Source organism: Bactrocera tryoni, unplaced genomic scaffold (genome assembly GCF_016617805.1).
Source record: "Bactrocera tryoni isolate S06 unplaced genomic scaffold, CSIRO_BtryS06_freeze2 scaffold_11, whole genome shotgun sequence".
Classification (NCBI taxonomy): domain Eukaryota; kingdom Metazoa; phylum Arthropoda; class Insecta; order Diptera; family Tephritidae; genus Bactrocera; species Bactrocera tryoni.
In genome coordinates, this window is record NW_024395824.1 from 13,162,184 (window position 1) to 13,176,390 (window position 14,207).

The window sequence follows — 14,207 nt, forward strand, 5'->3', positions numbered from 1 at the left end:
ACCAATTGTAAACAATATAATTCCTTGCAAATATGTTTAAGAAGCAACTTATTAAATTTAAGTAATGACTATTGCATAAGTAATCTCCTAAGGAGTCGTTTGTCAAACTGTACAGTGACCAACAGCCAACACATGTTAGACTACGATGTTGTTCATTATTTACGGGAAGTAAGGAACCAATCCTGTGATACACCTGTCCTTGGATGGTAAAAGTAGGTGAAAATCCAGGCATTACGACTTCTTTATCTACACCAAATGACGTCGTCTGAAAGCAAGAATTATACTATCTAATCCTGCTTAAAACCCAGCGCGATTCGTTATTGTCGTATGAAAGTAAAGATTTAAGAGGTTCCTCTGGCTCGCCAAGTAATGGAATTTCCACCAGAACAGCACATACCTGGAGTTTTTCTTTCCATTTCAGTGCTTCACAATATCTGCATTTTTTTTCCATTCTCTCAATGATAATCAATCGGTGATTAACATAGTCGATCAAAGAGTAATACTCAAAAGCGACACCATTAAATGCCTTCCACGTACTCATTGAAAACGTACGTCTTCTTTCTGTGTGCCGTTCAGCATTTAAAAGACGTCGTCTTTGTGAATCTTCGTCAGTCTCTGTCGCAATCAATTGCGCGTGACGTTCGGCACCTAAAACTCGACGTGTCTGAGTGTGTTCTACTATCTCAGAAGCTCTTTGAGATGCGTGGCGTTCAGCATCCAGGGTCTGACGGGCCTGAGTCTGCGTAAACGTCTCAGAGGCCCTTTGAGATGCGTGGCGCTGAGAATCTAACATCTGACGGTCTGAGTCTGCTCTCCAGATTCTTTGCTTCTAGCAACTTTTGCAGTTCGAGCTCTGCCTAAATATCTAAATCAATCAATAACGTATTGAACCTAAAAAACTATGTTCAAATAAATTCAACAAGCTTATCTGCGCCAATGCTGAGACAGTACAAAGCAAATACATAAACTCACACATACTTAAGAGGTGCCGGTGGTCTAGAATTTTCAAAAAATTGATTTTTTTTTTGATTGGTTCGAAAGTATAGTTCTTAAAGAATATACTGTAGAATTTATGGAAGGATACTAACATTATTTTAGCTTCTATAGCCGTTTTAGCAGGTAGCGCGCGGTACTTTAAACTCATTTATCTCAAAACTACTTTTTTCGGCGTGCCGTTGATAAAAAAAACCTGTCCTTCCGAATCACTTGAAATTTTAATATGGTGTTTATAAGATCAATATCTATCGCGGGGGCTACGATCAAATTTTAAGAACATCGATTTTTTTTCGATCTAAAACTGGTCCAAAAATAGCTGTTTTCAGAATCTGAACTTCAAAACCGCGAAATTTTTTAATTTTCAATTTTAAAATTTCAAAATCAACAACGGCACCGGGAGTAATTTTTTAAGATAGCTTTTTTTGGACGCCATTTTTAATATTGTTAAAAAAAAATATTTTTGTACTTTTCATAAGTGTATAAATAAATAATATAATTTTAAATTGATTGCTCTTTTTTTAAACCTTAAAAAAAAATTCAGAAAACACCCTTAATTTGAGCGTTCTAGACCACCGGGACCCCTTAAAATGCATTGTCATGCAAAACAATAGCATTCAGCAAACAATAACACAAGCATTACTACGGAGGCTGCTATATATATATCTGGCCTAGGCAACACTAAGTGTTGCCAGGTGCAATCTGACATTTCCATATGAAGTTTGACATTTTTTAGCATAACATCACTCAGAACGTTTTGTCATTTAATCGTGAATTGTTTTATTTACAGAGAATTAAAAAATTCATCTCGGCCAAAAAATGGATTTAACTCGTGAACATTTTCGTGCGATCATTTTTCCCAAATTTTGACGTGGATTATCACGACAAGAGTGCATCGATGAACTAAAATCTTTGTATGGCTATGAAGCACCATCCTATAGCACTGTGAAAAACTGGTACAACGAATTCAATCACGGCCGACGCTCGCTCAAAGACGAATTCCGTGAAGGTCGTCCAAAAACAGCCGTTGTGCCAGAAAACATCGATGCCGTACGTGAACTGATAATGCAAGACCGTCATGTAACATACCTTCAGATAGAGGCATGCCTATGCATTTATCCCACCAGCATACATTCTATATTGCATGAACACCTGGCTGTAAAAAAGGTTTGTTCTCGTTGGATCCCGCACAATTTGACAATCGCTCAAAAAAAGGCTCGTGTGGATTGGTGTAAAGAAATGCTGAAAAAATACGATCGCGGTGCTTCAAAAGACGTTTATAAGATCGCCACAGGTGACGAATCATGGATCTATGCGTATGAGCCTGAAACAAAACAGCAATGGACAAAAAAATAAAAAATAAAAAAAAAACAAAAAAAATAACCATTTTCGTTGATAAATATGCCTATTTACATTATTAGGCCGAAATATATATAGCAACCTACGTAAGGATAAAATGTTTAAATATAACCCATGGGTTCTTAGAATACATTTTAGCAACTGTTTGTAAATGTACTCACATTAAAACAAACCCAAGGTCACACAACATGTGCACTTGAAAACAATACCATACTATGTAGCATAACCAATATGCTACATACATATGAACAAGCACATGAATTGAGAATTAACAAATGAAAGCGACTGCAAAAATAAAGAATAATACGTATTTGAGTAAACCTAGAGATATGAATGATTGGTTAAGAAAATACCTACACCTAACAGCTACCTCAACTACCTAATAATAAAAAATGTAACTAAGTACTATCTATCTCCTAACTAAATTTCATCAAAATCCGTTCTGCCGTTTAGGCATGATTGAGCAAAACTCCCAGCAAAAACCATAAAAAAATCAGTAACTAAATTCAGTTTTCTGCCTACTTCCTACCCCCTAAGCACGATGACGTGATCATTTTGATCTTATATCCGTTTTTAGGTAACCATCTATTACCTTACTAAATTTCATCAAAATCCATTTAGCGGTTTAGACGTGAAAGAGCAAAAGTCCCAACAAAAACGACTAAAAATCACTAACTCAATTTAGTTATCTACCTACTGCCTACCCCCTAAGAACGATGGCGTGATTATTTATAGCATATGACCATTTCTAGGTTATCATCTATCACCATACCAAATTTCATCAAAATCCGTTCAGTCGTTTAGGCGTGAAAGAGCAACAGACAGACAGAGTTACTTTCGCATTTATAATATTAATATGGATTTTTTTTGTCCGATTGATTTTAGATGAATCTCCAAGGACTTATGGTTGTCACCACAAGTACCTTTTTTTGGAACTGCGTCAACCCAAACAACTATAACTTTTAATTTAAAATTGTTTTTTTGAAATTTTCGTCACTTCAAGTCAACACAGTCTATAATAAAATACCACGATTTAATAGCAAAAAAAAAAAATACTGAAAGTTATCTTTTTTCGGGCCTCTGACTACCCCTAATCCCATAATTTACCTAGAGCCGTTGTGTTGATTCGACATTTCTCGCTGTCAACGACCCGGCATAATTTAGTAAACAATTTAACGTTTAGTGTAATGTAATACGTAATGTAATCCGTACGATACCAAAAACGTTTATATATTCATATGTATATAAATGTGTGACCCCACAATCTGCGCCAACTACCGTGGGATAAGCCTCCTCAACATCGCATATAAGGTTTTATCGAGCGTATTGTGTGAAATATCAAAGTTAAATGTTCGGAGAGACCTGTGAAAAGAGAATTGCCACACATCACCTCTTCGTCCATTTTAAAGCTGCTTTTCACAACACGAAAAGGAGCTGCTTTTATGCCGCGATGTCTGAATTTGTTACACCCGCAAAACTAAAACTGACGTTGAGCAACACCAAAAGCTCCGTCAGGATCGAGAAGAACATCTCCAATCCGTTCGATACCAAACGAGGTTTCAGACAAGGCGACTCCCTATCGGGCGACTTCTTCAACCTGCTGCTGCAGAAAACAATTCGATCTGCAAAACTTAATCGAGCAGGTACAACCTTTTATAAGAGTGTACAGCTGCTGGCGTATGCCGATGATATTGATATGATCGGCCTCCACTTTGATATGATCAACACCACCAATAATGTCAGCCTGGAAATCCAACGCAGGATATCTCTTGCCAACAGGAGCTACTTCAGACTGAGTAGGCAATTGAGAAGCAAAGTCCTCTCTCAACTAACAAAAACAAAACTCTATAAGTCACTCATAATTCCCGTCCTGCTATATGGTGCAGAAGCCTGGACGATGACAACAACTGATGAGTCGACATTGCGAGTTTTCGAGAGAAAAGTTCTGCAAAAGACTTATGGTCCTTTGCGCATTGGCCACGGCGAATATCACATTCGATAGAACGATGAGCTGTATGGGATATATGACGACATTGACATAGTTCAGCGAATTAAAAGACAGCTGCTACGCTGGCTAGGTCATGTTGTCCGAATGGACGAAAACACTCCAGCTCTGAAAGTATTCGACGCAGTACCCGTCGGGGGAAGCAGAGGAAGAGGATGACCTCCACTCCGTTGGAAGGACCAAGTGGAGAAGGGCCTGGCTTCGCTTGGAATATCCAATTGGCGCCACGTAGCGAAAAGAAGAAACGACTGTCGCGCTTTTGTTAACTCGGCTATAATCGCGTAAGCGGTGTCTACGCCAATTAAGAAGAAGAAGAAGAACTAATGTGTGTTTGTATATATTTATTTATTTATTTATAAAACGTGAAACAATAATACAATTACTTTTCCACGAAAAAAGGAGCACTGGCTGCCAGGACCTTCGGCTCGCTGATGTAAATATAAAATGTATAGTTATTGCTTAATTAAGTCTTAGGTGTAAAAGTTAATAAAATGTTCTGTAGCTAATAGAAAAGTATTAAGAACAAAATAAATAATAAGTAATGGGAAGTTTATAAACATAATCATATTTGTGGTTTTAATCCTGTTTGTACTAAGAATGCTGATATTTTTGTTACGTTTTCGGAGGAACTCGTTTGTAACAGAGCAGACGGTATTTGGTCGTCGAAGATATTTTTTCTAATTGCTGCGAAATGTGGGCAGTCGTCGAGTAAATGATAGGCTGTTAAAGCTAACGACGGGCAGTGTTGGCAAACTGGTGGACTAGAACGATTTAGAAGGTGCGCATGTGTGGCAATTGTGTGTCCTAGGCGTAATCGGATAAATGCTTTGATGTCGTTGCACCGGCAGCTGGCGGGATAGCTTGGTTTTATCCTGTTCGGGTTATTCGCAGTATATTGGTGCTGGATAGATCTCCAAGTCTCCATATGTGAGCTATATTGGAGCTGCGATATACACTTATACAAGTCTTTTTTCATAATATAGTCAAAAGTTATTAGTGGTTCTTTTGCTGCGAGTTTAGCCCGTTCGTCTGCCAGATTGTTTCCTTTTATGCCTGCATGTCCTGGAACCCACATTAGTTTCAAGCGATTGTTATTCTCGATTAATTTGCTCCGAATACAGGAAATTAAGTAGGACTTGTTGTTTGTATTTATTACCGCGTGTATGGTTGACTTGCTATCAGTGCAGATAACTGCTTTAAAACTAGATTTTACGACGAAGATGATTGCGTTGAAGATAGCGACAGCTTCAGCTGTGAAAACCGAGGCGTAGCTGGGAAGTATTCCTGCTGTAATTGTTCTTCCTCGGAGTCAACGACGGCGAATGTTGTGCTAATGTCGGTTTTTGAACCATCTGTGAAAACGAATTTCCAGTCTGGGAGCAGTGGAGTTGTATATTCCGCGAAAAGGCGTTGAAATACTGTGGGGGAGGTACTACTTTTTCCGTATTTCTCCAAGTTTAGCATGAAACATGATTTGTTTATCATCCAAGGCGGAGAAGATACTTTTTGGCGGAGAGAAGGGAATGTGATATCAAGCTCTCTGGCGTATTCGATGCAGAGGAATATTGACGACTTACGACTTGTAGACTTTTTCCGTTGCAGCTCGGATAACACTGTTTTGTAAAGAATATTATTGTAACAAAGAAACAGCTTCGGTATGAGTTTTTTTAGGTTAAGTGTAAATCTTTCTTCGATTGTGGGTAGCCCCGCTTCCACAAGTATGAATTGTGTTGGCGATGTCGGAAAAGCGCGAAGACTTCTGCGCACAGCCATGTGGTATGGGGAATACAGTAACTTGATGACACTTTTCGCGCAGTTGCCATAGATGGTAGGCCATAGTCTATCTTCGATAATATAAGAGCTCTGGTTACATTTATTAGTGTTGACGAGTTAATTAAACAGTGTTTGGATGATAGATATTTAATAATGTTAAGCCTAGCAGCCAGTTGCTTTCTTAAATATAAACAATGTTCTTTGAAAGTTAATTTTTTATCAAAAATTAAAACCTAGAAACTTAAGTTTATTAGCGCTTACAACTGGAATATTGTTATAAACTAATGTAAAGTAATTACATTTGTGTTTGCGGCAAACATGGAAATTCTTACATTTGTTTAAAGATACGTTGGCTCCAGATGATTCGGACCATATACTTAAATCAGCTAATATATTAGTAAAATCTTGTTTGAACAAGGTTTTAGGTCACTTTAGTTTAGAGACCAATAATAAATCATCAGCATAGCATATGTAAAAATATTTTTATACTTATCAATTATGTGACAAACTTCATTGAATGCAGCGGTAAACAAAATGACAGATAGCTTGGGGAACCATGGGGAATACCATTATGTAAAGAGAAATAATCCGAAAAGGTGTTATTTGCTTTGAAACAAATCTGCGATTAGTGAGAAAAGACTGGATAATTTTAAGGATTTTTCCATTCAAGGTTCCATTTTACCAACTGACGTAAAACTACATGAGCTCCCACGCGGTCAAAGGCTTTCTCGAAGTCATACTTAGCACGGAAAGTGGTTTCTATTGGAAAGAGCAGTAGAAGCATAGCTTTCGAAGAGAGGCATAAGGCATCAATGGTGCCATGCCCCTCTTTAAAAGCCACTTGCTGCGGACTAATAAAGCTATTGTTTATGGCATACCACGAAATACGATGAGCTATAATTTTTTCGAAAAGTTTACCTAAAGAGCTTAAGCAGTGAAATGGGTCTGAAACCTGATGCTTCTGTTGCAGGACTACTTGACTTAGGAATGGGGATAATAATAGCGTTTTTCCAGGTTTGGGGTAAATACCTTTATTTAGAATGTTGTTGTATAACTTTAATTAATCGGCCATCAAACATGAAGGTAGATGTTGCAACATGGGTACGATATTCTGAATATTCCATCCGGCACCCGGGGTTTTGCCTGAGAAAGAGGATAGTGTAGACTCTAGTTCAATATGTTCTATATTGCAGTCTGTGATGTTAGACAAAGTATAAGGGGAAATACTGAGATATTTGTTTTGTCTGAAATGAAAGTGGCATGAAAGTTTTGAGTCCTGCGAGTATTCTGACCAGTATGCTGCGAAGTAGTTAGATAGCTGTTTTGCGTTGGCGATAGGCCCATTAAAGATAATTTTTTAATATCGGACCATGCTTTTTCCGGGTTTGTTTTATGGTTGATAGATTCCGAGAAATTATTTAAGCTGTCCCTTTTAGATTGTTTTGCTTTCCTACGAAACATCGCGTTAGCCTTTTTATACATAATTAAATTTTGGTTTGATCTTGTCCGTCTATATTCCGACCAATAAAAGCGCTTTACATTTCTTAATTGTGATAGCTCAGGAGACCAGTACGGCACAGTTTTAGTAAAGATTTTATTACTGGATTGTGGAATGGAAAGGTGAGCAGAAGTCCGAATAATTTTTGTAATTGTGGCAACTTCTTTGTTGATATTGTCCGAATAGGGGTATTTTTCGCAAAGGTCGCTGGCAGTATGTTGAAACTTTTCCCAGTTCGCATATCTGTTAGGAACTTTGGAATGGGTTGAACCTTAAAGACTGACGGAGTGCGTAAATAATAAAGAATAGGGAAGTGATCGCAGCCGTGGAGGTGGGGAAGGGTATTGCTAGTTAGTTTAGGGGCGATGTTGGAGGAACATAATGTAAGATCAACAGAGGTAAAAGTTTTGTGTGTGGAAAAGTGAGTCGGTTTGTTGTCGTTAAGTAAAGAAGTGAGGTTTTCTGAAAATATCATATCTTCTATGATAGCACCTCGATTGTTGCAAAGAGTTGATCCCCAAAGTGGACTCCAGGCGTTAAAGTCCCCAACTATAACGAATGAAGTAGAAACTGATCGCATAAAAATGTTTCTAAGTTCGCTGCATGTGAAGTTTTGTAGAGGTGGTATATAGAGGGCCACGATAGTAAATTTGAGAAAGATAGTGAAATTTCTATTGCAATTGTGGCAATATTTGAAGTAATGGAAACTTGTCTATGGGGTATCGATCTTTTTATCAAAACCGCAATGCCTTGCTTGTTAGTTTTGTTTTGAGGCAAGTTGTAAAAATAGCTTTGGTACTGATGGGGTGAAGCTGCTGACTTATCAGCAGCAATATTAGTCTCTTGGAGACAGACAACGTTTGGCGAATGTTCTTTCAACAGAAGTTCCTAGTTGTGTGTAATTGTTGAGGTAACCGTGCATATTCCACTGTAGGATTCTTAAACATTGAGAGCAGGAGAGAGATTGTCACAAAATTAATATGCTATGATAACAAATATGTATGTATGTTAATAATTGCATTCGTCTATAGACATAAATTGCTCTTTCGAGTTGTTTTCATTATGTTGAGGTATAGTTTGGTTTAAAGAGAGATTGACAATTGAGGTGTCAGCTGTCTTTCATGGAAGCGTCTGCTTCTGTTTTGTTTTGGTAAGCGTTAGCTTGCGAAATGATGTTTGTGAGTGTAGATTCGAGATTGAAGGGAGTGTGTGTAATAGAGTTTGCGGAAGAGGTGTAAAAGCGGAAACTAAGGCATTCTTAGGTTGTTGATTGTTGTTGTTTTTTGTAGAGTGGTTAGGTAAAGAAGAAATTATTTGAGGTGGGTTAACAGAAGAAATTTCGGATGAAGTAGTAATCGGCGATTTGTTTAATGAGATGGGTGGAGAGATTAGAGATTTGGAGCTTTGAGTAGGGTTGTTATTTGATTTTTGTGCTTCTTTAGCTGCCTCGGCGAAAGAGGAGTTAAGCATCGATGGTGTTTGTGCTTTGTAAAGCTTAAGTGCTTCGCGCATGGAACATTTGTTTTGACATTTTATTTTAAGTATTTCTTTCGTTTTGCATGTATTTCGGGCACGTGTTGGCAGATGACGGGTGGTTACTAGGAGCAGTTTGCACAGAGCGTGCGAGAGCATGGGGGAGGATGGGGAAGATTGCATGACATACATACGGGCGCATTTTTGCAGTGTTTGGCGGAATGACCAAGCCGTTGACAAGTTTTGCACCGCATTGGGTTAGGTAGTAGGGTTTCACTTTAGCACTACGCCAAGAAACGTCAACTTTATCTGGTAGCTCGAACCGATCAAAAGTAAGTAGCACAACTCCAGTGAATTGTGAAACTCCTTCCACAGTTTTCGAAAATTTGGTACACTCCTGACTACGCCTTGGTTGCTCATATTTTCAATTATTTCTTTTTCACTGACATTGTTTAGGCAGGGTGCATAGATTGTACCTTTTATGCTATTAAGATTGTCATGATATTTTACAAACAATTTCGCACACACCATGTAGCTTTTTAGTTGAAATGAACCTTGGGCAATTTGGTTGTTTTTCACAAGCAGTAGCAGATTGCCAGCACGTAATTCTGAAATCGAAATAATTTCTTTACTATTAGCTTCTAATGCTTTATGTACGGCGAAACAAGAATAATTAGAGATAGGTTTCGTTGAGTCGGAAGCACTAATAATAATAAATTTAGGTTTTCTTTCCTAGACTGAGGCAAGTCAGGAAAAAATTAAGGGGCGTGTATGAGGGTTTCTTTCTTTTTGGATGGGATTCCGAGGCAAGCAAAGCGAACCTGTTATTCCCGAGGTTGCGTGGCCCTGGGGCCATGATTATTATGTTCTACACACTCGATTCACTTGTTTAGAAAACACTTGTAGGAAAAACGATATGCGGTATAATAATAAAACAGAAATTTACCAAGCGAACACGTGCACGTAAGACGGATGTGTACTGTGCGAAATACGCAAAAGATAAGCCGAAACACGTCTACACAGAGCGAGCTTTAGCCGATGACTGATATGTAAGTATATGCTGCTCCAAATATTTTGTAAAAATATTTGTTGTATATATATGATCGCTATTTTGAAACTTTTGTATATATGTATGTATAATTGCAAAATACAAATATTTATAGTTTTTATTATTAAAAAAAAAAATACTTATTCTTACATTAAGCTGTAACAGCCTGGAAGTGGTGGAGTCATCTGTTAGAACTCTCCTGAGTTCTTGTATTTACAATTTACAAATTTAATTATATAATAATTATTAAGTGCGATTTTTCTATCATCGCAGTTCTGTTTATTTTACATCGTTATTGGTATTTCCTATTTTCACTTACTTCTATTAGTTATTGTGGTTTTGTTATTGTATATAAATTCACATGTATTTGAAAATATTCAGCTTTTACATAATTTTAAATTTTTGAATGATTTCTTCACTTCCTAACGAAATAGTTTTAGCCAAACTTGGTGACAACTTTTTCTTTTTTATTAATAAATAATTTATTTTTATTTGGTAGTGGAGTTATTATTTCAATTTTAGTTTAAATAAAAAGTCTTCGGTGTTTGAATGGCAAACATTATTGTTTGATTTTTGTAAAAATCAATTTCATACTTTTCAATTTCTTCTCCAGTTAACATACTTGGGTGCACCATATTGTACTTTGCCGCCGCTATGTCATCTTGTATTGCTTAAATTTTATTTTCTATAAAGTTGAGTTTGTTCATTTGGTCATTATACAAAAATTTTTGTTCAATTATATTTTGTTCTTTGGTTATTCCAGTTAGAGATTTTATTATTTGTTTCCTGTCTGATTCTATGGTCTCTTTCAACAGGTTTTATTATCTATTGAAATGTTGATTAATAACTATTTGTTTATTTAAATTTTCAATAGCATAGGTTTTAGTCGCTCAAGGCCGTAGCCAGGGGGAGGGCCCATACGGCAGCTGCCCCAAAAAGCCCCCCCTACCGTTCGTCCCATTGGTTATTTTTTGTTTGTAAAGTTGCAGTGAATGCAATGAAGTTAAATAATTTATCGATCGTATGTTTACCATCAATAGCTTTTTTAATGGTTTGTCATCACTATCATATTCGAGAGACAGCTGTCATTCAGGCAATTAAAAGAAGAAAAAGTGTCAAAAGTGATTAGTGTTGGTTAAAAAAAAGTGCCGCTTAAGAAGTATAACTGCTAATAATATAATAAAAATGGACATTAGCACCTATTTTAATAATACTACAAGTACGTAATAGTTGACTTAAGTTATTGCATTACACTTTTTAATGATACATATGTTCTTATTGCAGCGAGATTGAAGAGGAGGCTGAGCTTAAATGATAGCAGCTCAAGTGAAGAGAGCCACGCGACAGATATGACGGCGGATGATTGCAATGCCAAAGATATTGGCAAATGGGTGGCTTTAGTCGGTACGATGAGTGAGGAGCAGAAAAAAGAACTGTTGGTTAGTTGTTGGAAGCCCGACCAAAATTATAATTTTTCAGCTGATGCAACACACTTGAAGAGAAAATTCAATTGGTCATGGTTAGATTTATACAAACCAGTGTTGGTGTACTCGCGCAGGCTAAAGGGCGCTTTTTGTCTTTATTGCTCATTATATCTCAACAAACCTGGCTTAACTTCCTCGTTTGTTGTACGCCCTTTTACAAAAATTAAAAATGTGCATGAGTACTCCAAAGCTCATGCATCAAGCAGTTTGCATAAAGAAGCTACGTAATCAGCAAAGTCATTTTTAAATGAAACTCCTGTCGATTTGCAAATGCAACGGGGTCATGCAAAAAAAATTTAACAAAATAAAAAAATTATTAAATCCATTATAAATACAATTTTGTTTTGTGGAACACATGATCTTCCTCTTCGTGGCAAAACGAATGATGAAGGTAAATCTAACAGATTTATAAAAGTTAAAAACTATATTTCATTATTTCACTTTTTCAAAGGTGTTCTATATGATCTGCTTATGATGAGAATATCAGTTGGTGATGAGGCATTAAAAAACAATTTGGAGGATGGCAAACAAAACGCAAAGTATAGTAGTCCACAAATCCAAAATGAAATTTTTGACATTTCGGCGAAAGCAATTAAAAATTACATCTGCACAGATGTTAAGAAAGCGTCAGCGTACAGCATCTTAGCAGACGAGACAGCAGACATGGCTGGAAAGGAACCATTTTCGATAGGAATTCGATTTTTTGACAGCAGAAAAAAAATTATCCTTGAAGAATTTATTGGATTTATGGAATTAGATGCAATGGATGCAGCAACAATTGCAGCCAACATCAAAGGATTTGTGGAAGGTTTAGACTTAGATCCTGCTAAATGTGTTGGGCTTGGGTTTGATGGATGTGCTACTAAGGCCGGCAATACTAGTGGGGTGCAAAAAATATTAAGAGGTACATTCCAAAAAAGTTGTTATATTCATTGCGCCAGTCATCGCCTCAATTTGGTGGTTAATGACCTGAATTCAGTCTCTGAAATACGTAACACCATTTCCACCATAAAGGATGTAATAATTTTTAAAGAGTCACCCCTTCGCAGAAGATACGCTCCGAATGTACATTCTTTTTGTGAAACACGCTGGTCGGAGAAGTATAAAAGCATCACTGATTTTAAAAATTTCTATTGTGATATAATAGATGGATTGGAAAAACTAAGCACAGAAGGAAACGCTGGCACGAGAAAATTTGCATTCCAACTTCACAGTGCTGCAACTAAAAGCGTTTTTCTTATTTGTATATTCATTATTGCCAAATATTACAGCATTCTCCAACCAGTAGTGAATATATTGCAAGCCAAGAACAATGATGTGATGAAATGTAGAGATCACATCAATAACCTTTTAAATTTATTTGAGGAACATCGAGAGACATCTGCCAGCGAATTTGAAAAGATTTTTAGAGACTGTGAAAAGTTAGCTGAGAATGCATCGCTCAATATACATAAGTGTGCCCAGAGTCGTCGAGAAGCAAACAAAAAGATCAAATCCTCCATTCCCGACAACAGCAGAGTATTACCGCCGGGCAATTTTCATTCCATATTTGGACTCTTTAATAACATCTATTAGAGAACGATTTCCTAAAGAAAACACTCCAACTTTTGATCTCGAAGCCTTAAGTCCACTGCATATGAAAACTATCTCACTTTTTACAATATAAAACAAATTTTGGAAAGATAAGGAAGGATTTTTATCCGAGTATAAGGGAGCGACTTGAAATTCTGTTCGCAATCCCTGCACAACTGCCACTGTTGAACGGTCGTTCAGCACTCTCAGAAGAGTAAAGACATGGCTGAGAACAACAACGGGAGAGAATCGGTTGGGTGGTAATAAAAGCAAACATTTTTTTTAAATAATTAAGTAGGAACGTAAATTTTATTTCTTCAGGATTGTGCATGCTTTGCACCCACCGAGCTTTAGTCAAAGAGAATCAAGCGGAAATGGAAACGAAAATTCTGGAGGAGTTTTCAGCGAATCCAAGAAAACTTTTATTAGCATGAAAGGTATAAAAATAATATAAAAAAAGTTGCTGGAATTAAAAATTTTTTTCCAGCCCCACCCAACATGCGGACCTGGCTACGCCCTTGTAGTCGCTTCTTACGAAAGGCATCACCTACCATTGGTATATTCTTGGAAAACCCCGTACTCACTTTGGCAATAATACCTTTTTTTTGTGTTTAATTTTTTTTTGTAAGTGTAATTATCCCCAATAAATGCCCTTAAACTAAATGTATTTTCATTCCTTTCGTTTGAGTTTTTAATATTTGCCAATTTCATTGGTCTTTTTATATTCGTCGGATGAAAGTTCTGTAGTGGATTAATTCGGTAATACCGTTGATCTTTATGCCGTATTCTTTTGTAGTTCATTCTCTTTTTCCTTTGTTTCTGTATAGTCTTCCCTTTCTTTGTTTCTTTTGCCTATACTACTTCTTTTGAACATTTCCATTCGCATCTTTGAAACGTTGGAAGGCGTTCATTTGATGGTAGAATAATACCGATCGTCATAATTTCCTACAGTGACCTGCATTCTCATCTCTGTTGAAAGATCAGGGTTCTCAATTCCTGTTA

At 36.9% G+C, this 14,207-nt stretch overlaps 1 protein-coding gene across 1 annotated transcript; it reads left to right on the top strand.

The window, feature by feature from the left end:
• The first annotated feature begins 11,269 nt into the window (after positions 1-11,269).
• Positions 11,270-11,861, top strand: LOC120779492. Its single transcript, XM_040111778.1, has 2 exons — positions 11,270-11,368; positions 11,434-11,861. Exons 1-2 carry the CDS (start codon positions 11,335-11,337, stop codon positions 11,859-11,861), a joined length of 462 nt encoding a protein of 153 aa, XP_039967712.1. The 5' UTR covers positions 11,270-11,334.
• Positions 11,862-14,207: the final 2,346 nt, after the last annotated feature.

Excerpts from the sequence above, each read along its gene's own strand:
- LOC120779492 (XM_040111778.1), top strand. The coding sequence starts at position 11,335 with ATGGACATTAGCACCTATTTTAATAATACTACAA. Across the intron at positions 11,369-11,433 it reads CTATTTTAATAATACTACAA|CGAGATTGAAGAGGAGGCTG; the intron begins GTACGTAATAGT and ends TTCTTATTGCAG.